This window comes from Piliocolobus tephrosceles, chromosome 21 (assembly GCF_002776525.5).
Source record: "Piliocolobus tephrosceles isolate RC106 chromosome 21, ASM277652v3, whole genome shotgun sequence".
In the NCBI taxonomy this organism is placed as follows: Eukaryota; Metazoa; Chordata; class Mammalia; order Primates; family Cercopithecidae; genus Piliocolobus; species Piliocolobus tephrosceles.
The window spans coordinates 15,612,795-15,637,794 of record NC_045454.1 but is presented as its reverse complement, the minus strand read 5'-3'; the positions used below and the strand labels follow the sequence as shown (position 1 = coordinate 15,637,794).

The window sequence follows — 25,000 nt, the reverse complement described above, 5'->3', positions numbered from 1 at the left end:
AAAAAAAAAAAAAAAAAAAAAAAGGAAGGAGAGGGAGGGAGGAAGAAAGGCAGGAAGGGAGGAAAGGAAGGTGGAAAGAAGGAAAAAAGGAAGGAAGGAAGGGAAGAAGGAAGGAAAGAAGGAAGGGAGGGAGGGAGGAAGGAAGGGAGGAAGGGAGGGAGGAAGGGAGGAAGGAATGGAGGGAGGGAGGAAAAGAGGGAGGGAGGGAGGAAGGGAGAGAGGGAGGGGGAAGGAGAACATGACAGAAAGGTGGGCAGGTGGCTCCCTGATGTCCCCCAGAGTCCCTGCTGCTAATGTGTTTCTTGGCATGGGTGACACAGGAAAGGAGCGAGGTTCCCTCCTTCATTTTCTTCCCTTCCTTCCCTCCCTCCCTCCCTCCCTTTTTTCCCTCCCTCCCTTTCTTCCTTCTTTCCTTTTTTCCTTCCTTCCACCTTCCCTCCCTCCCTCCCTCCCTTTCTTCTTTCCTCCCTCCCCCTCCCCTTTTTTTTTTTAAGACATGGTCTCTCTGTTGCCCAGGCTGGAGTTTGGTGGCACAATCTTGGCTCACTGCAACCTCCACCTCTCAGGTTCAACAAATCCTTCTGCTTCAGCCTCCCTGGCAGTTAGGATTACAGGCATGTGCCACCATGCCTGGCTAGTTTTTATATTTTCAGCAGAGACGGGGTTTCACCATGTTGGCCAGGCTGGTCTTGAACTCCTGAACTGTTTCTGTCCTGTGCTTTTAGGAATGTCATTTCACAACTAAATATATCTGGGCGGTGGCGGTGGTGATTCCTAACAGAACTGCACAGGGAGCTTCCCGGTGCCCTCAGCGTCCTCTGGGCTCTGACCCGCTGTGTCCGCATCATCGCAGGCACCCTCCAGAGCTAGCGCCCAGGCCAGAGTCCCCTCAGGGACCTGTGGGCCATTTGCTGCCGGCCGGGGCATGCTGGGCCTGTCTCACGTGACCTCCTTGTGTGGTAACTGTCGGGTTCCAGGCCTGTGTCCCCACCTGTGCCTGCTCCCCACGCGGAAAAACGTGGAGACCATGGCTGCTGACCCTCAAATGGGTGGTGGTGGCACGTTCCCACTTACCTTTTACTCTGTCCGTCTGACTATATCCCATTCAGGCACATCCCGAGACCTTTGCAAGGGCCGAGAAATTCCAGCAAAGGCTGTCCCCTGCCCGGAATGCCCCGTCACTCTGCTGAACTCCCGCTCAGCCCGCATGGGCCAGCTTAAGGTTCCGCTCCTCTGTGGGGCCACGCCGGCCTCCCACATCTCCTGTGGGCTCCAATCTCCCGTGGCTGCACGCCCTGTCCCCACACGATCCTGTTTCTCTACCTCCGAAGCTCCCTGGGCTGTCCTCTGGGCTCAGATCTGACCCACTTCTGAGCCCCGAGGGTCTGTCCCTCACCCTCGCGCACCTCGCCGGCACTCTGACTCACTCAGGCGAGCTCCACGGCGCTTGCGCTCAGGGAGGCTCTGGAGGCCCGGGCCTCTGCCTCGCGGTTCCCGCCAAACGCACTGCCCCAGCGCAGATCCCTTCAGCCTCAAGGTTGGCCCTCCTGACTTCCGGCAGGCACGTGCTGGGCGGGTCCCGGGCTGAACAGGGCTGGGGGGAGGTGACCCAGAGAATGGGGGTGGGGCCAACAACGTGGAACGGAAGCAGGGGGCAGAGCCTGAAATGTGTCCAGCCTTGAGGTGGGAGCTGTATTCAAATGAGGCCAGGAGACAAGCCAGGGGCTAGGGGCTCAAGGGAATGGCAGGTCCTAGAATTTAGCTCAGTAGTTGAGAGCCCAAACACAGGTAACCCCACCTAGAGGACAGCCTCAGCCTTAGGTCATGAAAATGGAAGGGTCAGGACAAGGGAGTGGAATCCCCACCTCATTCCCTACCTAACTGCAGTCACTAAGGTACTCTCCATCTCAATGCTCCCACCCCTCAGGTAAATCACCTGCCCTCTCTCAGTCCATTTCACATCAAACATGGGTTTAAAATCCCACAGCGTGGCTGAGTGCTAAATAGACCTTGAGAAGGTGTCCGGTGGAACTCAGCTTCCTCCCAGAGAGGGTCAAGGCAGAACCTGGGATCACATAGCAGCTGGCTGGGCCAGGCCTTGGCTCCTGGATGGGACTCACGACTAGACTTTTGCCACTCCCCTCCTGCACATTAAGACAGGTTGAAGTTCCAGGACAGGCTCCAAGGTGTGGGCAATGGCACCCCTCCCTGCAGGAAAGGCAGCCTTGGAAATCCCTGGCACCCTACCCCCCACTCCCCACCCCTGAGTCCCTTCCCCCTCAGGAAGGAAAACCCTGAGTATTGAGTAAGAGAAACTTGAGTTCCTGAGCCCTTACACGAGCGGTGGGGGAAGGGCAGGAGGCCACAACCTCAGCTGGAGCCACGGAACAGCAGGAGGAAGTGTTTGGCCTCGGAAAGAAGAAGAGACCCAGGTGAAGAGAAGGTGAATGTCCAGAAGGTGTGACCAGTAGGGAGCCACGTGGAGACGAATTCCAGGCAGAGAACACCTGGCTGCCTATCTTTTCCATTTCCAAAGCTTAGGGGCTCCATCAGCCTTGGGTGTAGCTGGCCCACCTCACGAAACAAATTAAAAATCCTGGGAGCAGCCGGGTGCGGTGGCTCATGCCTGTAATCCCAGCGCTTTGGGAGGCCGAAGTGGGCAGATTACAAGGTAAGGAGATCGAGACCATCCTGGCTAACACAGTGAAACTCCATCTCTACTAAAAATACAAAAAATTAGCCAGGTGTGGTGGCGGGCACCTGTAGTCCCAGCTACTCGGGAGGCTGAGGCAGGAGAATGGTGTGAACCCGGGAGGCAGAGCTTGCAGTTAGCCGACATGGCGCCACTGCACACTAGCCTAGGCGACAGAGCGAGACTCTGTCTCAAAAAAAAAAAAAAAATTCTGGGAGCCCCCAAAGACATACAGGAGCAAAGCATGTGTGAAGATGGTTTGAAGAGTTTCTGACTCTGAGGCAGTATTCTATTTCTTCCTTTGACAGATGAGAAGACTGAGGCCCGGAGGGAAGACAAGCGTGTGGTTATCAGCTGGCATATGGTCCAGCATCCTGCCCACACTCCAGCCCCTAACACTGAGCCAGGAACACTCCTTCCCCCAGCCTACTGTGGTCCAAAAGCTGGGCGTGGTGACGGGCACCTGTAGTCCCAGCTACTTGGGAGGCTGAGGCGGGAGGATCGCTTGAGCCCAGGAGTTTGAGGCTGGCCTGGGCAACATAACAAGACCCTCAACTCTAAAAAAATTTTAAATTAAATAATAAAGAGTCCTAGAGAGGCCGATGCCCACTTATGCCCGTTTCAGGGCAGTTTAATTGGTATCATTTGTAAAAGGTCTTTTCCATTACCCCCAAAGCCTTTGCATTCCCTTTCCAAGAAGGCAGCTATTTACTGGTTTTGGCCCCATGTGCAACAGTAGGCCTTGGTCTGATGCTGCCACAACACTCCCATATGACACTCCAGGTGAGAGTCCAAGTGCAAGTCTATGTCCAGCTCTGGGCAGCAGGGGGAAGGTGAGGAGAGTCAGGTCTGTAAATTGAAGCTGGGCAGGGCCCTGGCTGGCTGGAGATGTGTGGGCAAGGTGAGCAGGCCCCATGTGCACCCCAGCTCCAGTGCCCACTGGTGTGGCTGAAGCCCAGGTTGGGTGTGGTCAAATTAGAGGTCCTGAGAGAGAAGCCCTTAGGCCGAAGTGTGTGCTGGGAAGCAGGCCAGGGCAGAGGCCCAGGGAAGATCTCAGCAGGGGCAGTGTGAGCATGAGCGAGTGTGTGCACCTGTGAGCGTGCAGACAGCCCAAGATCAGAGATACAATGTGCAGGGGCCTTTGATGAGTGCGTGGCTGTGCCCCTCCCTTCTGAGATACAGGCCCAGCCCCTGCCTCCAGAGGCTAAGGGAGCACACCTGGGGGTAGGAGGAGTTTGGGAAGGAAACTCAGCTGGAAATGGTTTAGGCCTCAGAGCCCACATCCTGTGGGAGGGGCTGTCAAGGGGCCTGCTGTCCTGGTCCTGTCGAAGTCCTCAGAGATGCTGGAGTGACAGTCCTCTAGGGGTAGAGATGGTCGTCTTCCCAGGAGAAGGTGGCCCAGAGACTCAGAGGTGGGATCAGTCCTGCCAGTCCTGGATCAGGAGGCCTCTGTCGGGCGCCGCCCCCCTTCCTCCTCCATCAGCAGCAGGCGGCGCCGGCCAGCCTCATAGTCAGCCTCATCCACACTGACCAGCAGGCGAACAGCCTCCCGGCCCACAGCCTCTCGCAGGGCCTCAGTCAGGAACACGCCCCGCAGGGCCTGCAGCAGGGCGCCACTCAGGTAGTCCCCCCAGAAGGCGTCCAGATAAGAGAGCTCTGAGAACTTGATGTCACAAACCACGGAGCCCAGGTCCCTTGAGCGCAGCACCGCGGTGGCCTGACCAAACACGTCCAGCTGCCGAGCCAGGGCCTGGGGCCGCCGGGATGCCACGCCCTGCTCCAAGGCTGGCCCATGCTCGCAGTACTCTGCTCGAACCCGGAGCCGGATGTCTGCAGGGGAAGGAGGGATTTGTCAGGGAGGGGGCCAACACTAGACACACTGCTTACGGGGACGACCACCACCACCCTTCCTCCCTCCAGCCTTCTCCCTCCACCCACTTCCGGTAGCCACACCCTAGTCCTGACACAGCCTCCCCGGCTCTGTGGGGTTCCGTGACCAAGTACGTCGTCCTCCTCTCCAGCCCCACCACCTCCTCACTGCTCCAACAAGCCTCTCCCCTGCCAGGGGTGCTCTTTCCCTTGATCTGCACAACACTTGCTCCCTCTCTTCCTGCAGGTCTTTGCTCAAAAGCCACCTTTCCAACAAGGTCCACCTAGACCAACCTATTTACAACTGTAACCACCCATCCAGCCCTCTCCACAGCACACCAGGTCCCACACCCTGCTCCATTTTTGTCCAAGGCACTTATCACCTTCTAACCTCCTCTGTTAGTTACTATCTGCTCATCATCTGTCTCTACACTCAGTGTGGAGAGACAGATGACAGGAAGGAAGGAGTTTTTGTCTGTTTTGTTCACTTGTGTAACTGTGGCACATAGTGGGTGCTCAATATGTATTTGTGAAGAACTAATGCATGAACTAATGGACTTGCCTTTAGGCAACCAGCCTCACACCCAGCCCCCAAATAATGAGATTCACATGGTGCCAACCACATCCCCATCCCTCCCATCACCTGAGCCACCACTGCGGAGGCGCAGGGTCCTGACCAGGCCCGGGAGGCTTGCGGCTAGACCTGTGCTGGCTCTACTGGGAGTTAGGTGCTCTCTTGCCACAGAGCTGCTAAGATGATGGGCTGGAAGCCCAGAGCTGCTGGGGGCCACTGTGCCAAGAGGAGAGAAGGAAGCCTACATAGGGCCAGCCACGGAGAGAAAAAGATTCCTGAGGTCATCACATTAGCCCACGATCGTAGCTGGATTTTCAGCTACACTCAACTCCCCTTTTTGCTGAAGCCAGTTTGAGTTGGTTTCTGTCACAGCTGTCCCCCCATATGCCCAAATGAGGTGGCAGCTGTGCACAGGGGACAGGACACTGGACTTCTGAGGCTATCCTGTAATCATGAACTTCGCATACCACCTCTCTTCCGGGATTTCTAAATTCCCACCCATCACCTGGGCTAGAAACAGTACCCCCCCACTCTCTCTACACACCCAGTAAGGCTGTCCTGAGGATCAGCTGTGAGCCAGAAATAGCAGCAGCCAACACTTTCAGAGTGCTGACTATCTGCCAGGCGCTACACCAAGTACTTCAATCACAGAAACTCATTTAACCTACAAATGACCCTGTGGGACAGGTCCTATTACCACCAACTTACAGATGAAGAAATGGAGGCCAAGAGAAATGAAGTGACTCGCCCAAGGTTACACGGCCAGGCAATGGCAGTGCCTGACAGAGGTCATTTAACCTCCTATGTCCCTGAGAGTAGGCTCCTCAATCAATTAATGAAGTGGATTCCCACACAGAAGCCTTCAGCAATGTGACCCGTGACAAGTCACAACCTCTCTGAACATGGGTTCCTGCCTAAACAAGGGGACAATGCCTGCTGTGAGGAGCTGTTAAGAAGATTAAAAAGAGAGCAACAGATGGAAAGGAACAAGCTAACACTGCACACAGTGTCCAAGGGCTGCTCCTGGAATGGCAGCCACCAACCCCTCTGATATGCCAATTACCTGACCCTTGGGGATGCAACAGAATCAGCCCTGTGGGGCAGGGGCCACCGTTAGCCCACTTGACAGATAAGGAAACAAGGCTCTGGGAGGGAACGTCTCATGCTGTGGCTCCCTTCAACTTTCATACACCATGTCAGCCACTGAGCAGAAAAGAGAAGGCAGGGCCCCTGCTCCCCACGACAATCTCACAGCCCTGCCCACTTCCTCCTCCCACCCCAAACCCTTCTTCTTTCTGGCTCTAGGGAAACCCCATCCTCCCCACTCAATGCCCAGGGAAGCCTGCCCGGCCTCAGCCCCCCGGCCCTCCCACAGCATTCAGGCCCAGCTGTCTCTATCCAGAGGACCAGGTCCTTGACTGAGTCCTTGACTCCAGTAAGCAACTGGCCATGACCTCAATCAATGTGGGTGGGAAGGCAGGGGGCTGGGAGGAGCAGTGCCTGTTCCAGGCCACACAGGGGTGGCTGGCCACAGAGGCAGGGCCAGGTGGCGGAGTCCCACAGACCTTGAGGTGAGTCCCAGCTCTGCCACTCTCTAAGCTGTGGGGCCTTGGGCATGTGACTCACCTCTCTGAGCCTGTTTCCCCATCTGACACACAAACAAACAAGAGGTCCTTGCTGCACATTGAGGTCAGAAGGATTAAATGAGGCAACTCGTAAAATGCTTGACTCACAGCCCTATGAGAAAGAAGGCTCCCAGAAACAGGAACTGTAATTTCGACACCCACCTCCCTACCACTATGGCCCTCACCCAGGCCTTCACCTCTCTCCATGGGTCCCTAAGCCAACCTCCTCCTTGGACTCCTCCAATCCCTGCCATGTCCCCCCATACCGTGCACTCGAGTCATAAGAAAACGTTCCCCACAAGAGCCTTACTTAGAAAATGACCTGTCTACCTCCTTCATCCAGAACACTTGCCAAGGCTCAGCTAGTGGGACCCCCATATCCCACCCAGTTGAGTCCTCTCTCAGTTCGTCCTTCTCCCCAGCGTGGACCTCTGGTGTAAATTCTCAATTCACCCAGAGCCCCTACCATGTCAGAGTGGACAGGGGAAAGGGACAAGGCCAGAGTAGATCTCTGTGCCCCGGTTCAATCTTTTTTTTTTTTTTTTTGAGACGGAGTCTCGCTCTGTCACCCAGGCTGGAGTGCAGTGGCATGAACTCGGCTCACTGCAAGCTCCACCTCCGGGGTTCACGCCATTCTCCTGCCTCAGCCACCCGAGTAGCTCGGACTACAGGCGCCTGCCACTGCGCCTGGTTAATTTTTTTGTATTTTTGGTAGAGACGGGGTTTCACTGTGTTAGCCAGGATGGTCTCGATCTCCTGACCTTGTGATCCGCCTGCCTTGGCCTCCCAAAATGCTGGGATTACAGGCATGAGCCACCGCGCCCGGCCTCAATCTCTTATTCAACAGATATTTCATGAATGCCAGGCATGCTACGGTGACACGAGGGCCCTGCCACAAGTGGGACAGGGAGACATGTAACCCACAGTTAGGAAGCACTCCCCACAAGCCAAGCTCTACTCAAGGGCTTTCCTCTCTTAGCCCATCTAATCCTCAGAGCACTTCATCAGCCCCACTTACAGAAGAGCAAATCCTTCAGCAGACCACACTCCCACCTCTGAGCTGGAAAGCATGATCATGGTGCACAGGGAAAAGACAGGGAGGTGCCACCAGGCAATAGGAGAAGGCGAGCCTTCTCTGAGCCTCTGCTCCACCCTTGGCACCCAATCATGTGCTTTACCCCTCCCCAAAACAATCACAACAGGTGACACCAGCATATAGCTTTTACTACGGGCTGGCACAGTACTACATACTTCACATCTGCTGACCCCTTTGATTGTCCCCACAACCTCATGAGGTGATGCTGTTATTATCCCTTTTCTGCAGATGGGGAAATTGAGGCACACAAGTTGAGTCACCTGCCTAAGGCCACCAGACAGGAAATGGCAAAGCTGGAATTTTACCTGAAGTGTATGGGTCCTGCATCTGAGCTCTTAACTACCCCTATCCTGTTTGCTACCTCACACAGAACCATACACATCAAATATACAACTAAAAGACATCCTGAGGGCCAGCAGAGAAAATTAGACAGGGCAAGTTATAGTTTAGATTGAAAGGATCAAAGAGGATCTCTCTAGAAAATGACATCTGAAGTAAAATGTGAAGGAGGACAAGTAGGTTTAGAAAGAAAAACAGGAGAGAAAAAAAGAATGGCATTCTCAGGAGAGATGAGCATTCATGGAAGTCCAGAGAGAAAATGAACTTCAGGCCTGCACAGGCTGAGGGGCCGGTGTGGCAGGAACGTGGAGGGGAGAACGGCATTAGAGGAGAACTGGCAGCCAGGTCAGGGAGGCTGATCTCAATCCCAATCGCCAGCAGACTCAAGATTCTACGGCCTCTGGAGGTGACCACACCTCTCTGCACCTTGGTGGCCTCCTGTGTAAAACAAGGCTCCCCCTAGCAGCCGCCCATGTGGGGCTATTGTGATAATCTGGGGCTGAATGCAAGGAAAGAGGGGAGGCCAGGAAGGCCAGGCATGCAGAAAGGACAAGAGGCAGGACCTGCTGACTTAGGGGCGACTCCAGCTGTGCTGTGAAGTGGCAGGTGGGTAGAAACAGGGCCAGGGCAGCAGGTGGGGAAGGGTCACAAGTGGCTGTCCAGGATGAGAGCAGTAGATACGGAGAGAAGTGGAGGAACTGTCCAGTGTGGCCCTTAGCAGGGAGGCGGGAAGAGTACCCAGCACCATGTGTGCTGGACCAGGAGCTGGCTGCATCTTTTCCACTTTGGCAGCTGTGGGGAAAAGTTCCCTGTCCCTGGGAGGGCAGGGGCAGGTGCCACGCCTTCCTAGAGAGGAGAGCTGCTCCTGCTTCCTCCACGCAGGTGGGCCTGGCACCCTTTTGTCCCCCACCCCCACCTCACCAGTCTCTCTTTGGGGCAGATGGGACATCAAGTGAAATGGGCTACTCAGTGGGGGACCAGGGCGAAGTTCGAGGGAGCAGGTCCTGGGCTGGGTGTGTCTGGGAGCCCAGAGATGAACCTCACTCAAGTCCTCCCTCCAAGAGTTCCTAGTTTGGGTGGTGATCAGGTTTGGATGTGAGTTCTCTCCCAATCTCATGCTGAAATATGACTCCAATATTGACTCCAATATTGTAGGTGGGGCCTGATGGAAGGTGTTGGATCATGGGGCTGGGTCCCTCATGAATCCCTTGGTGACGAGTAGAGTTCTTGCTCTGGTACTTCCCGTGATAGCTGGTTAAGAGTGTGGCAGCTCCCCCAACCCCCACCTCTTGCCATGTGACAAGCCAGCTCCCCTTGGCCTTCCACCATGAGTGGAAGCTTCTGGAGATCCTCAACAGAAGCAGATGCTGGCACCATGCTTCTTACACAGCCTGAAGAACCGTTGAGCCAAATAAACCTCTTTGCTTTACAAATTACACAGTCTCAGGTATTTCTTTATAGCAACACAAAAATGAACTAACACAGGTGGGCTGGGGAAAAAGAGGACCTGTGCTTCCACAGTACTGGGGGGCTTCCAGCCTTGCTGGAGAGAGGCGGCCAATGTGCTTCAGTGGAGAGACCCCACACCTGCCCCTGCCACCACACCAGGACCAGCACCAGGCCCCTCTGGACAATGGTGGGACCCCTCCCAGCATTCTGGCTTGCCTCACTCATCTCTTCTCCACAACAAAGTCAGCATCATCATGTCAAATGGAAAGTTCTTCAACTCCTACTGAACTACTGATTTGAGGCAATGAGGAAAAGCTGCCTCGAACTTCAGAGAGGGATAACAGCCATCACCTGCTTCCTGATGGAGGGGCACAACACACCCTCAGAAGCAGGCTTGAGGAAAACAAAACATCAAACCAGAATCTGATCAAGCCTCTCCAGACCCACTACCAATCTTCAGGAAATACAAAAGACAGGGTAGAACACACTGAATCAACCCTACTGCAGGATACAGTCAGCAAAATCCAGTCTTCGGGAAATGCTACGGGACAATTGCTTTCAAAAAATACAATGCAAGGCGGAGAAAGAGAGATGGTAGGGGAAAGGACAGACTTCAGAGAACCTACACTTATGAGACAACTGAAAATCTGAGCACTGATCAGATATTTGATAGTAAGGAGTTATTAATCTTTTCTGGTGTGAAACCCTGTTTTTATCTGTGGCCAGCCACAGTGGCTTACACCTGTAATCCCAACACTTTGGGAGGCCGAGGCAGGCAGATCACCTGAGATCGGGAGTTTGAGACCAGCCTGACCAACATGGAGAAACCCCGTCTCTACTAAAAATACAAAATTAGCCGGGTGTGGTAGCATATGCCTGTAATCCTAGCTACTCGGGAGGCTGAGGCAGGAGAATTGCTTCAACCCGGGAGGCAGAAGTTGCAATGAGCTGAGATCATGTCATTGCACTCCAGCCTGGGCAACAAGAGCAAAATTCCATCTCAAAAGAATAAAATACACAGTGAAACATCTACAGATGACATCATAGGGCAACCAGAATTGACTCCAAAATTCCTAATTATCCTAAGTTGAGATCAGTCATGAGTTGACAATGGCTGAAGCCAGTCTATCCACTTTGGTATATTTTCCATAGAAAAAATTGCAGGGGCCAGGTGGTGGCTCATGACTGTAATCCCAGCTACTTTGGGAGGCCAAGGCAGGTGAATCGCTTTGAGCTCAGGAGTTCAAGACCAGCCTGGGCAACAGGGCAAGACCCTGCCTCTAAAAAAAAATAACACAGAAATTAGCCAGGCATGGTGGGTCACGTTTGCAGTCCTAGCTACTCAGGAGGCTGAGGCTGGAGAATCACTTGACCTGGGAAGCGGAGGTTGCAGTGAGCTGAGATTGAGCCACTGTGCTCCAGCCTGGGAGACAGAGTGAGACCCTGTCTCATAATTAAAAAAAAAAAAAAAATTGCAGGGGAGAAGCAAAGCTGATCCTGTCATTCATATCCTCCAACTGCTTTCCATAATTAAAAAAAAATGCAAAATCCAGGCCCTGCAGGATTTGCCCTGGTTCCCTCTCCTAGGGGTCTCCACCCTACTCCTCCATTCCTGCCAGTTTCCTTGCCATCCTCCAGGCTGCGCCTGAGCACTGGCACATCCCACTTGGGCCTGTGCTCCCGCTGTCCTCTCCATCGGGAACATCCTTCCCCTGACATCTGAAATCTCTCTCTCGGCTTTCTCCCACCACAACACAAGCTCAATGAGGGCAGGGCCTCCCATCCCTGCTAACCTAGCAAATAATAAATACTCTATAAATACATATGGAATAAACAAATAAACAAACCCAAGTTTCAGCCCAGCTCTGCCCCCTGCCACTGAGACTAGTGACTGCCTTTCCCTGAGCATGCCTCTTCCTTTGCAAGATGTCACCCCACCTCAATGGCTGTCTTGAGATCTCAGGGCCAGGTGTGTAGTGCCCACCACAGACCCTGAGAAGGACATGGTCGCTTAGATGTCCTATGTCCAAGCCTAGGACCACCAAGGTGCCCTTCCTCACTGTCTCAGGCAGTTGGGAGTTTGTCTAGTTCTATCCCTCAATGGAGGGCAGCTGGTGGGGAGTCACAGGTATCACAGCTGAGGAGGGGTCAAGAATGGCAGGCCTCTTCTTCAGTAAGGCCTTCCACCTCTGGCATTTGGCCTCTCTAAAAGTAAGCCATCCCATTTTTCGGAGGGAAAAACAGGAGCCCAGATGGGGAGAGCCTCACTCCAGTCCCACCCTGCCTGGTGAGTCAGCAGTCGGACCTGCTCACCCATCTCCCATAGAGGCCTAGCCATGCCCTGGTTAACAACCTCCTCACCTCGGGAAAGAGACTCGAAGCCTCCCTTGGCCTGTTCCTGTCTTCCTTGAGGCAATGACTCCCTCACCTGCCCAGCCAGCCTGGTGGCTCTGGGAATTACTGGCTCATTCGAGGGGGAGTCACCACCAGGCAACCACCCCCTCAAACTCTGCCCCACAAGCCCATGTAGCTGCCTGGACCTAGAGCTGGCTCTCTAGGTCTGTTTCTTCTGACAGCACCCAGCACAGGTATCTGCTGCCTCATCTACAAAGTGGGCATGATGCCCACTCCCTGGAGGGCCATCATGGGCACTAGGAGGGGGCAGGTGTGCGTGCTTTGTGGGCTGGAGAAAGCTCTGCAGATGGTAGAAGGAAGCACCTCCAGGCCAAGGTCTCCTGGAAGACGGGACACGCCAGCATCTCACCAGCTCCAACTAGGCCTCCTGACCTCCAGCTTCCACACTGGCCTCCTCCACTGAACTCTTCCACCTTGAGCACCTGCCGCTCCCCCCAAGTGCCTCCTCCCCTCCCTCAGCAGCCTCGGCTCTCCACAGGGGCTCAGCACCACCCCTGGCCTCATGTTTCATTAGGGCACTTGTCACTAGCTGACGCCACGTGCTATGCTGGCTTATTTTCGAGTTATCTGTCTCGCCCACTATAATGTAAACTTCTGGAAGCTGAGGAATTTCTTCACCTGGTCCAATTCTGTGCCCTCCGTGCCTGGAACAGTGCTTGGCATAGAGATGATGCTCACTAATAAAACCTGGATGAAGGAATTAACAAATAAACCCTTCCATGGCTCCCCCACCCACCGCCCCCTGGAATAAAATCCAAATCTTCAAGGCCCCCCACCTGTCTCATCTCAACCTGCTCTCACCCACAAAGCCTCTGCTCCAGACAGACTCAGCCCTGACCACATCCGGCTGGGGACTGCACACATAAGTCACTCTGCCAGGATCACCCTTCCCAGCTCCTCTTCCAGCTTCCTTGAGCTTGTTCTAGACATGGCACCTCCACAAGGAAACTGGGGTTGGCCAGGGGACTCCCTGCACACGCCAGAGCTCCTGCACTCACAATACCTGTGCCACCTGTCACACCAGCCTGGCTGCCACTTTTCTCATCTGTCTTCTCTGCAGCCTGAGAGTTCGAAGACCATATCTGATCCCTTCTGTGTTTCCAAAGCCTGCCCAACTAGAGAAAGGAGTACTACAGTTGAGGGGGTGCTCATGGCTGTGTCCTCCCCACAGGACCAAGTGGAATTTCTCAAGGGCAAGGTCAAAGTAGTCTCACAGCAGAGTCCCCAGTCCACCGTGTCTACAGTCAGCCCTATGGCCAGTGCCCTTCTTTATTTCCTAGGTCACTTCTCCTCACCCTCTCCAACACGACCCTCAGGCCAGACCTCTGCCCAGTCCTTCTCCGCAGACCTCACAGCCTCTTCAAGTGATTAATTTAATCTACTTAACACACACCTAACAGAGCACCTACTAGATGCCTAGTGTGTGCTAAACACTTTGAAAACCCTAACTTGCTTAATAACCGATTTTCCAGATGGAGTTAGAGTTCCTTGAAGAGGTATCACATCATATCACCCTCCTGCTCAAAACCCATTGGCAGTGCCTGGTGCATAGAATAAAATCCAAACTGTCATCCCTGCCGTGGTCCTCCAGGCCCAGCTGCTCCGGCCCCAGCCTGGCTCCTCCACATGCTTCCACCCTCTCTTTGTGGAGCTTATCATTGTCTAAAATGATCTTCAGTCTCACTGGTCACCTGACTAGGTCAGCTCCACAAGAGCGGGAACCCTCGCTGCAGCACTCCTGCCCCAGGCATACTGCGCAGCAACAGTGAGAACAATAAACCCTCATACAGCGTGTGCCGGGTTGGGCGCTGCTCCAGGCATACCGTGGGTAAATCTGTTTTCTCTCAACAATCCAAACAGGGAGGCGATTATCAGCCTCACTTTACAGATGTGGAAACTGAGGTGGATGGCTGGACGCGGTGGCTCACACCTATAATCCCAGCACTTTGGAAAGCCGAGGCAGGTGGATCACTTGAGGTCAGGAGTTCGAGACCAGCCTGGCCAACATGGTGAAACCCATCTCTACTAAAAATACAAAAATCAGCTGGGCACGGCAGTGGGTGCCAGTAATCCCAGCTACTTGGGAGGCTGAGGCAGGAGAACTGCTGAACCCAGGAGGCGGAGGTTGCAGTAAGGCAAGATCACGCCGCTGCACTCCAGCCTGGGAGACAGAGGGAGACAACGTCTCAAAAAAAAAAAAAAAAAAAAGAAATGAAACTGAGGCAGAGAGGTTCAGTTACTGGCCTGAGGTCGGACAACTTATTTAAGTGCCAAAACCAGGATGTAAATCAGGCAGCCTGATCCAGGATCGTTGTTTTTTTAGCCTGTGATATGCTGCCACTGCACAAGAAACGTCTGAATAAGTAAACCCAGGCAGATGTTTACTGAATACACAAATGAAACTAGGGCAGGGGGTTGTCAGGAAAGGCTTCCTGAAGGAGGTGGCACAAAATCTGATCCTTCAACGATGGACAGGATGTAGACAGGCAAGATGGCAAGAAAAAGGACAAGAATTCCACTGTGGTGAACGAGAGCTGCCACTCATCTGCCAAGTGTGTCATATGCCCCAGAAAAATGCTCATTTCTCCCACCCTCTGTAGCCCGCCCGGGGCATGCACTGCCAAGGCCTGCAGACACCTACCACAGGTCACTTTGCCTTCGGAGGAAGGTCTGGCGGGCTCTGGCTGCTGCTGGGGTGCGGCTGGAGCCCCTCTCCGCCGCCGTCTGGCACCACCACTGGGCCGGCCTCGACTCCGCCTCTGCCGCTTGGTTGGGGGGGAGCCTGAGGAGAAAAAAATGGGGCAAATTAGGACTAGGATGACAGCTAGAGTGCCCAGCTGTATGCCTGGAAAATAACTCAAGGTGTTCTTCGTGCTGAGCCCCTGAGTGAGCCACTCTGCCTCCCTTCTTCAGTGGCCCTGTCTAAAAGTTGAAAAGTACCAACTAGTATCATCTAGGAAGGGTCAGCCTACCATGCTGCAGCAGGCCCACTCCAGGTGTGATGGAACCCTAGAGAAATCTCTGCACACTTACACCAGGAGACAAACATGACAACTGCCACCAGGGCGTTGTTTATCATGATGAAAACCTGGGAACAACATATCTGACAAGCAAAAACAGGAATATAGAGAGATCTCCAAGATAGACTGTTTAAGGAAATAAAGCAAGATACAAATAAGTGTGTACAGTGTGCTGTACTTTGCATAAGAAAAGAAAGAAATTAAGAGTATATATATTTGCAAAATGAAACACTGGAAGCACAGACTAGAAATGAATGAATTGGGGGTGAGGGGCACCCAACAGTAGAAATGACTAAATGTCTAAAAACACTTTTCTTTTTTTTTTTTTTTTTGAGACAGAATCTCGCTCTGTCGCCCAGGCTGGAGTGCAGTGGCATGATCTCGGCTCACTGCAAGCTCCGCCTCCCGGGTTAACACCATTCTCCCGCCTCAGCCTCCTGAGTAGGTGGGACTACAGGCGCCCACCACCTCGCCCGGCTAGTTTTTTGTATTTTTTAGTAGAGACGCGGTTTCACAGTGTTAGCCAGGATGGTCTCGATCTCTGGACCTTGTGATCCGCCCGCCTCGGCCTCCCAAAGTGCTGGGATTACAGGCGTGAGCCACCGTGCCTGGTCAAAAACACTTTTCATATTTTTTTTGTGTTTTCTTTTGTTTTGTTTTTTGAGACCGAGTTTCGCTGTTGTTGCCCAGGCTGGAGTGCAGTGGCGCAATGCAACCTCTGCCTCCCAGGTTCAAGCAATTCTCCTGCCTCAGGCCCCTGAGTAGCTGGGATTACAGGTGTCTGCCACCACAACCAGCTAATTTTGTATTTTAAGTAGAGATGGGTTTCACCATGTTGGCCAGACCGCTCTGGAACTCCTGACCTCAAGTGATCTACCTGCCTCGGCCTCCCAAAGTGCTGGGATTATGGGCGTTGAGTCACCAAGCCCGGCCCCATGCTTCAGTTTTGACTTTTGACTCATGTAACTGATTTACACATTTAAAAAGTTAAAAGAAATAAACCATAAAATTAACACAAACAGGCCAGGCATGCGGTGGCTCCCACCTATAATCCCAGCACTTCTGGAAGGCCGAGGCGGGTGGATCACTTGAGATCAGGAGTTCGAGACCAGTCTGACCAACATGGTGAAACCTGTCTCTACTAAAAATACAAAAATCAGCTGGGCATGTTGGTGCTCACCTGTAATCCCAGCTACTGGGGAAGCTGAGGATGGAGAATCGCTTGAACCTGGGAGCCGGAGGCTGCAGTGAGCCAAGATTGTGTCACTGCACTCCAGCCTGAGCGACAGTGTGAGACCCTGTCTCAAAAAAAAAAGAAAAGAAAATTAAACACAGAAGAAAATGAACCTGGTCGGACACTGTGGTTCATGTCTGTAATCCTAGCCTACAGCCTAGGAGTTCAAAACCAACCTGGAACCTGGGGCAACATGGAAAAATCCGTCTCTATTTAAAAAAAAAAAAATTAGCCAGGTGTGGTGGCACGTGCCTGTAGTCCCAGCTACTAGGGTGGCTGAGGTGGGAAGACTGCTTGAGTCCAGGAGGTCTAGGCTGCAGTAAGCAATGTTTGTGCCACTGGACTCCAGCCTGGGAAACAGAGCTAGACCCTTGAAGGGAGAAGGAAGAAGAGAAGGAAGGAAGGAAGGAAGGAAGGAAGGAAGGGAGGGAGGGAGGGAGGGAGGGAGGGAGGGAGGGAGGGGCTTGTATACATAATTGGTAACATGAATAATCAGATGAAAGAATTATTCAAATAACTTGAAAAACATTCTGACTGTAAAATCTCAATGGGATATGCTCAGAGAACAAAAAACACAATAAAATCTAAGTTTCATTCACTAGATACAGTCAGCAGTTGTACTGACTTTGTTATTTTGATGCTATTTAATTACTGTTGTAAAATAAATCAAACAAATCCACATCACAATGTTATTAAAAGGAAAGACTTTTAGTATAAAAAAGTCTGGCTACGGCCAGGTGCAGTGGCTCACGCCTGTAATCCCAGCACTTTGGGAGGCCAAAGCGGGCGGATCATCTGAACATCTGAAGTCGGGAGTTCGAGACCAGCCTAACCAACATGGAGAAACCCCATCTCCACTAAAAATACAAAATTAGTCGGGCGTGGTGGCACATGCCTATAATCCCAGCTACTCAGGAGGCTGAAGCAGGAGAATTGGTTGAACCCGGGAGGCAGAGGTTGCAGTGAGCCGAGATCACGCCATTGCACTTCAGCCTGGGCAACAAGAGTGAAACTCTTTCTCAAAATAATAACAATAATAATTAAAAACAAAAAGTCTGGCTGGGAGCAGTGGCTCACACCTATAATCCCAGCACTTTGGGAGGCCGAAGCAAGCAGTTCACCTGGGGTCAGGAGTTCGAGACTAGCCTGGCCAACATGGTGAAACCCTGTTCCTACTAAAATACTAAAAATACATTAGCTGGGTGTGGTGGTGTGTGCCTGTAGTCCCAGCTACTCGGGAGGCTGACACAGGAGGATCGTTTGAACCTGGGAGGCAGAGGTTGCAGTGAGCTGAGATGGCGCCACTATACTCCAGCCTGGGTGACAGAGTGAGACTCCATCTCAAAAAAAAGTCTTTGTAACGTTCTTGTTTCTTTGTTTAGAGTCTGGGTCTCGTTCTGTTGACCAGTGGCATGCCACCACACCCAGCTCATTTTTTTTTCTCTGAGACAGAGTCTTGCTCTGTCACCCAGACTGGAGTGCAGTGGCGTGATCTCAGCTCACTGCAACCTCCACCTCCCTGACTCAAGCAATCCTCCTACCTCAGCCTCCTGAGTAGCTGGGACTACAGGCACATGCCACCACACCTGGCTAATTTTTTGTATTTTTTATAGAGACAGGGTTTTGCCATGTTGCCCAGCCTGGTCTCAAATGCCTGGGCTGAAGCAGTCCACCCGCCTCAGCCTCCCAAACTGCTGGGACTACAAGTGTGAGCCACTGCACCCAGCCAGGTTTTTTATCTTTTTAGACACAGGGTCTCACTATATTGCCCAGGCTGATCTCGAACTCCTGTCCTCAGGCAATCCTCCTGCCTCAGCCACCCAAAGCACTAAGATTACAGGCATAAGCCACCAAACAGGGCTATGATGTTAATCTTAAATTTAAAATACTAACAGAAACTTTTTGAAAAGTAGTCTCTAGCACTATTCACTGAAAGAACCTAGAAACAATATACACACTCAGCACCCAGGTTTTAGTCTCTAAATACCACAGCTTCCTTTAAAACCGCTGATTCTAGGGTGGGGAAGGGAAAGTTCAAAGTGAGCCCAGGACATCTTGCAGTGCCACAAAGCAGGAAGCACCCAAAGAACGATATAAACACATGAAGAAGACACAAGAGGCTAGCCAACTGGAACCTTAGGAAGACTGACTGACTGTAACAAGTCTGTAAATAGCGTATGGGTCTATAGTGACACTCAAACTCAAAGGAGCATTGGGGAAATACCTCTTGAAAGAGAAAGAAAAAAGAAAAAGAATTAGAAAAATCACCATTTTGTAAACACCAATGTGATAACTGGTTTAGAAGGAGCTCACACATGTGAAACCCACTGAGTAAATGGCTATTAGGGAACAGGACGTGCCAAAGTATCACCTCATAGACTGTTTACTAACCACGAGAACTAAACGTCCCTTCGCAATGGACAAACATGGCAGACATCCGCTTAACCAGGTGATCAAATTTTCCTGCATCAGAAAAGCCAGGCCGTACATGCCTGGGGATGTACTCCAGTATGAACTAGATGGCAGCAACCAAGGATTATTCCTACCAGAAACATATAAACTGAATCTAACCAAGCCTCAGACACAATTCCCATTTAATAAAAAATGTAAGGGAAAGAAGGACGAGTTAAATGACTCCATCAGGAAATAGACAGATAAACAATCAGGACATTCCACAAAACAACCGGCCTGCTAGGGTGAATAAATCAATGTTACAGGAAAAAGAAAAAGGTATGGGGTACAGGGACAGTTTCTGCACTACGGGAGGAATCTAAGGAGACATAACAACGGAATGCATGCCAACTCAATTATGAACAGATTCTGAACGGCCCCACAATCTGGGGATATGTGAAAATTGACCATTAGAATAACAGAGAATTTGTGTTTATTTTCTTAGGTATAATGGTCTTAAAGTGGTAAAGGAGAACATCCTTATTCTCCATGGATGCCTAATTTAGGAGTAAAGCATCCTGATGTCTGTAATTTACTTTCAAAGGGTTCAACAAAAATGTAGAATTACATATACACATAAAGCAAAAGTAGGAAAATCTTAACAGTTATTGAATCTAAGTGGAAGATGTTAACTGTACTAATCTTTCAACTTCTATGTTTGAAATTTCACATAATAAAAAAAAAAAGAGAGGTGGCCAGGGCGCAGTGGCTCACGCCCATAATCCCAGCACTTTGGGAGGCCCAGGTGGGCAGACTTCTTGAGACCAGGAGTTCAAGACCAGCTTGGGCAACATGGTGAAACCTCATCTCCACTAAAAATACAAAAAAATTAGCCAGGCATGGTGTCACGTGCCTATAGTTCCAGCTACTTGGGAGGCTGAGGCAGGAGAATTGCTTGAACCTGGGTGGCAGAGGTTGCAGTGAGTAGAGATTGCACCACTGCACCCCAGAATGAGTGATTGAGACTCTGCCTCAAAAAAAAAAAAAAAAAAAAAAAAACAAGCCGGGCGCAGTGGCTCACGCATGTAATCCCAGCACTTTGGGAGGCCAAGGCGGGCGGATGATGAGGTCAGGAGATCGAGACCATCCTAACTAACATATGAAACCCTATCTCTACTAAAAATACAAAAAAAAAATTAGCTGGGCATGGTGGTGGGCACCTGTAGTCCCAGCTACTCGGGAAGCTGAGGCAGGAGAAAGCAATGAACCCGGGGGCTGGAGCTTGCAGTGAGCCGAGATTGCATCACTGCACTCCAGTCTGGGTGACAGAGCAAGACTGTGTCTCAAAACAAACAAACAAAAAAAAAAAAAAAAATAGGGGTGGCTGGGCATGATGGCTCATATCTGTAATCGAGCACTTTGGGAAGCTGAGGTGGGAGGATTGCTTGAGACTAGGAGTCCAAGACCAGCCTGGGCAACAAGGGGAAGACCCCATCTCTATAAAGGATGAAAAAATTAGCCAGATATGGTGGCACGCCCCTGTAGTTCTAGCTACTTGAGAGGCTGAGGAGGGAGGATAGCTTGAGCCCAGGAGTTCAAGGCTGCAGAGAGCTATGATTTCACCACTGTACTCCAGTCTGGGTGACAGACCAAGCCCCTATCTTGAAAAAAACAAACAGAAAAAAAAAAAAATTAGGGGTGGTGAGAAGAATAAATAAGTTAATTGGGGCATGGCAATTAAAAGAAAACAATTAGAGATAGTCAGCATGAATAAATCTCAGACACATCTAGCAAAGACCACCAGGTGCAGAGTAATACCCACAATGTAATACCATTTAAATGAAATGAAACCATGTGCAACAATTCTATGTTGCTTCAGAACAGAGTATTTGTAGCAATGAAAACACACACATACATATATATACACACACAGTGAAAATGAGACAGAATAACCCCTCAGGCCCCTTCCTTGATAGGCACAGTTCATAAGGAAAAGAGGGATGCGGCCATCACACCCACCTAGCTGGGCTCACCTGTCTCCCACTGACCCTGCTGAGAATTTGCAGAACTGCTTGACTGCCGACGGCGACGGCAGCTACCCTCTGTCCTCTTTGAAGAGCTGGAGGTGCCATAGCTATAGCGTTCTGGAGACACTGGAGGAAGAGAAGAACAGAAAGAAGCATTCAGTCTCCTGGCCCTAATTCCCACCCTGGGAAGAATGCCTGCACCACGGGGTGCCTAAGTTCCCCAGAAGTCAGAGCCCAAATACCCACTCATTCTCAAACACCTCCTGCAGAGGTTGCTCAGATGCCTCCTGAGACAGAGAACTCATCACCACTTGGGGCAATCTAACCCACGTCTATGGCAGCTCAAACTGTCAAGGTTATTCTGTTGATAGTCATGGTCAGGGTCTTTGTAATGGCCCTTTGCCTTGGCATCAACTGCCCCCAGCTCTCCCCAAGGAGTAAGCAGGCCTCTGTGCAGGCTCCCCATATCTTCTCTTCTAGACCCTAATGTTCAGACATAGATACCCAAAAACGCTGTCAGCTCTTCCCTAGAGCTGTCCTTCTCCTGCTTATCTAAATCCTATGGGCTTACTCTGGGCCAGGGAAAGCCATAATCCCCCCTCCCCAAACTAGCCACTGCCCCTTTAGTAACCCAGACAAAGGCTTAGTCTACGCATGCACAGAGCTACTGGAAGCCTGAACCCCTCCTAGCTTCTCAACTCAAGACTGCTATCCTCCAGGGGCACTTCCTTCACAAGGATTAAGGGCATCAACTCTGGGGACAAGCTGGCTGGGTTTGAATTCTGGCTCCCACACTTCCCAGCTACGGTCTCTGCAAGCCCCTTCATGACATAACTTACCTCCCTCTCTCCCCTAGCTTGGGTCCCCTCTGCTCCTGCCACACTGGCCTCTGATGATGCCAAATTCCCACCTCGGGCCTTGGATGCTCCCTGGAATTTTCTCCCCTGGGGTCTATGCATGGCTGGCAGTGCAGCCTCAGGACAAAGCCTCCCTTCACCTTGCTGCTCTCCCGACTCTCTCTATTCCATTATTTTTGGTCTTCCTAAAAAAGCATCTAAAAATAAGTTCTCTGAGTGTCCCACTAAACTTAAACTTCATGGAACAAACACCTTGTCAGCCCCATCATCCTGTACCCCCTAGGCCCAGCAAACAGGATTGTTATTACACGTGCAAACTGCTTAACTTCTCTGAGGTTATTATTCTCCTGGTTACAGTGAAGACACTAACAGGACTTCCTTGTGGGATTACTGGGAGGCTATAAGGCACCAGTTCATATGAAGGGCTGACAGCTGTGCCTGGCATGAAACAAGTCCTCCGTAAACAGTGGCCATAATCATCATCACTGACGTGGCCAAATTCCCAAAGCCATGCTTCCCTCCTCTTGTGTTTCTCATTGATATTGTGGGAAGAGGGAGTAGTGGAATGGGACATAAGCTGCAGGCACCAGGAGGCCCAGCGGGAGCCAGGCCCTTTCCTCCCGGGAAGTGTGACACCCTCCCATTCAACCGTACCTGGCCGGCGCCGCTTGCGCGCCAGGTGCGGCAGCAGGTCGTGGCGGGCCAGCACGCGCAGGAGTTGCCCCAGCAGCCGCAGGTTGCTCTCGTCGCACTGCCCGCGGCGCTCCAGCTCCAGCAGGAGCTCTAGGCCGCTGCGGGCCCGGGCTAAGCCGCCGGCGGCACCAGGAGCCTCATCCAGCAGAAAGGCCAGGAGCTCCAGCTCGCACTCGGTCAGTTGCCCGCCCACCACCTCGAACATACGGTGAAGCGACAGCATCCCGTAGTAGTCCAGGCACTCATCCTCCTCCCAGCACGGGGCCGGGGTCGACCCGGATAGCGCCATTCCCGGGGGAGGGAGGCGGAACAAGCTCAGAACCCGGCCTAGAACCCACACAGCGGGGAGGGGGCAGTGGTCAGCGACGCGGAGGCCCGAACCCCACACCGCCAGCGCGTCTCCCCCGCCCAGTCGCGCCGGGCAGGGCCGCTCCCGCACCCCCAACCACTTCGGTTTCCCCCTCCATGGGGAGGGAATGGTCCCGCCCGAGGTCCCCTAAGAACAGGTCGGGACGCCGGAGCCCGCTCTGCTTCTGCTCCCCCCACCGTGCTACGTTCGAAGCTCGCCCCCGGACCCGACCAAACGATGCGGCCCAAAGAAGCCTCGGGGTCCACCCCGGGGCTCCCTGCCGACTGACCCTGACTCTGGGTAGGACTGCCCAGACGAGCCCCTTTGCTCCGTCCAGTGGTACCGTCTGATAAGTCCCCCGGCTCTACGCAAGTGGTACCGCCCGAAAGTGACCCTCTGCCCCCTCCACGGAAGAGCGACCCAGGCAGCCCCTTTGCTCCACACAGGTGGTATCGTCCGAACCCGACCCCCTCGCCCTGCAAGGGCGGCCCCGCCTGCTTCCCAGAGCCCAGGTGGTCCTGTCTACTCGCCACCAGTCACCATTAGGCCTCTCTGGATCCTCACCAGATTCTGGCGTCCGGTGACTCCTGGGCGACGGCCGCAGCCACTTGTTTTGGATCTTTCTGGCACCTTCTCTATTATTACGCCTGCGTCACCTCGCCCCTCCTCCTTCCCCCAACTCGCGCAGGTGCGACCGCCACGCCCCTTAAGTGCATGCGCAGAACGATGCCTCCAAGCCCCGCCCTTCCTGGGCCGCTTGACCTGCCCCCAACAGAAGTGTCTTGGTAAGCGGGTGCTGCGCTTGCGCAGAGAGAGAGCGCGCCGCATTTGGGGCTGTATCTGGTACCCGGTTCCAGGTCCCTACTTCCCGCTCGTGACTCAAGCCTCCGGGGCCATGTAGCGCCACGTCACGAGTAGTTGTAACTACTCATCTTATTAACTACAGCCTCCTCTTGATCACGAGCTAGACGCCCACATCACCACTGCCCCTAGTTGCTCGTGGCAAAGGAACACAATCACTACATTCCTGGCTCCCAGTAACTCCTAGGCCTTATATGATCTGGTCCTGGGCACTCCTCCATTAGATTGTCCCTCACTTCCAGTGACAGCCAGGGATCTACATCTCAACTGTGCTGTCTCATGATCCCAACTGGAAATCCCGCCCCACCCCCGACCCCCAGTCTAGAAGTTCCTTCCCCGGATCAAAACCGGAACTCGCTCATCTCACGTTCAGGACGGATACCTCCTTCCAGGCGACAACAAAACCCTCCATTCCGACTGTACACATCTCGATGGCGTCCATCACGACCCCCATCACAGTCAGATGTCTCCACCCAGAGCCAAAACAGCCTCTCCGTAACCTCTTCCAATCTCTGCCCTCCGGGGTCGCCCAGATACCGGCTCCCTAACTTGCAACAACTAGAGAGGGTCTGTCGGAGAATCGGCGTCTAGGCTGTGGTGTATGCGTGTCCCCCTACCGCGGGGCCTTCTGTGTGACGGTCGCCACGCCCCCCACTTAAGTGACTCAAGGTGAGGGCCTGCATGTGCTTGAGACAAGTCCCCTCCCTGGACCGGTTCCCACCCCCGGAATTAAATCCTCTTGGGAGTCGGGAGACCTGGGTCCTGCCTAGCACTGGCCCAGTACTGGCTCCGCCTGAACTGCAGCAGTGATTTCAAAAGAATCGGCTGGGCACGGTAGCTCACGTCTGTAATCCCAGCACTTTGGGAGGACGAGGTGGGCGGATCACACGAGACCAGGAGTTCGACACCAGCGTGGCCAGCATGGTGAAACTCTGTCTGTACTCAGCCGGGCGTGGTGGCACGCGCCTGTAATCCCAACTACTTGGGAGGCTGAGGCAAGAGAATCGCTTGAACCAGGGAGCAGTGAGCAGAGATAGTGCCACTGCACTCCAGCCTGGGCCACATGACGAGACTTTGTCTCAAAAAACAAACAAACGCCGAGCGCGGTGGCTCACGCCTGTAATCCAAGCACTTTGGGAGGCCGAGGCGGACGGATCACCTGAGGTCGGGAGTTCAAGACCAGCCTGACCAACATGGAGAAACCCCGTCTCTACTAAAAATATATAATTAGCCGGGCGTGGTGATGCATGCCGGTAAGCCCAGCTACTCTGGAGGCTGAGACAGGAGAATCGCTTGAACCCGGGAGGCGGAGATTGCCCTGAGCAGAGATCGCGCCATTGCACTCCAGCCTGGGCAACGATAGCAAAACTGTCTCAAACAAACAAACAAACAAGACTGGACGCGGTGGTTCACGCCTGTAATCCCAGCACTTTGGGAGGCCAAGGCGGGCGGATTACCTGAGATCAGGAGTTCGAGACCAGCCTAACCAACATGGCGAAACCCCATCTC

General features: G+C 52.8%; 1 protein-coding gene across 1 annotated transcript; it reads right to left on the bottom strand.

Moving 5' to 3' along the window:
* Positions 1-3,295: 3,295 nt before the first annotated feature.
* On the bottom strand, positions 3,296-24,041 carry DEDD2 (death effector domain containing 2). Its single transcript, XM_023229254.2, has 5 exons — positions 23,195-24,041; positions 22,243-22,608; positions 20,738-20,857; positions 14,701-14,841; positions 3,296-4,522 (listed from the first exon to the last, which is right to left on the bottom strand). Exons 2-5 carry the CDS (start codon positions 22,568-22,570, stop codon positions 4,131-4,133), a joined length of 981 nt encoding a protein of 326 aa, XP_023085022.1. The 5' UTR covers positions 22,571-22,608; positions 23,195-24,041; the 3' UTR covers positions 3,296-4,130.
* Between the last annotated feature and the right edge of the window lie 959 nt (positions 24,042-25,000).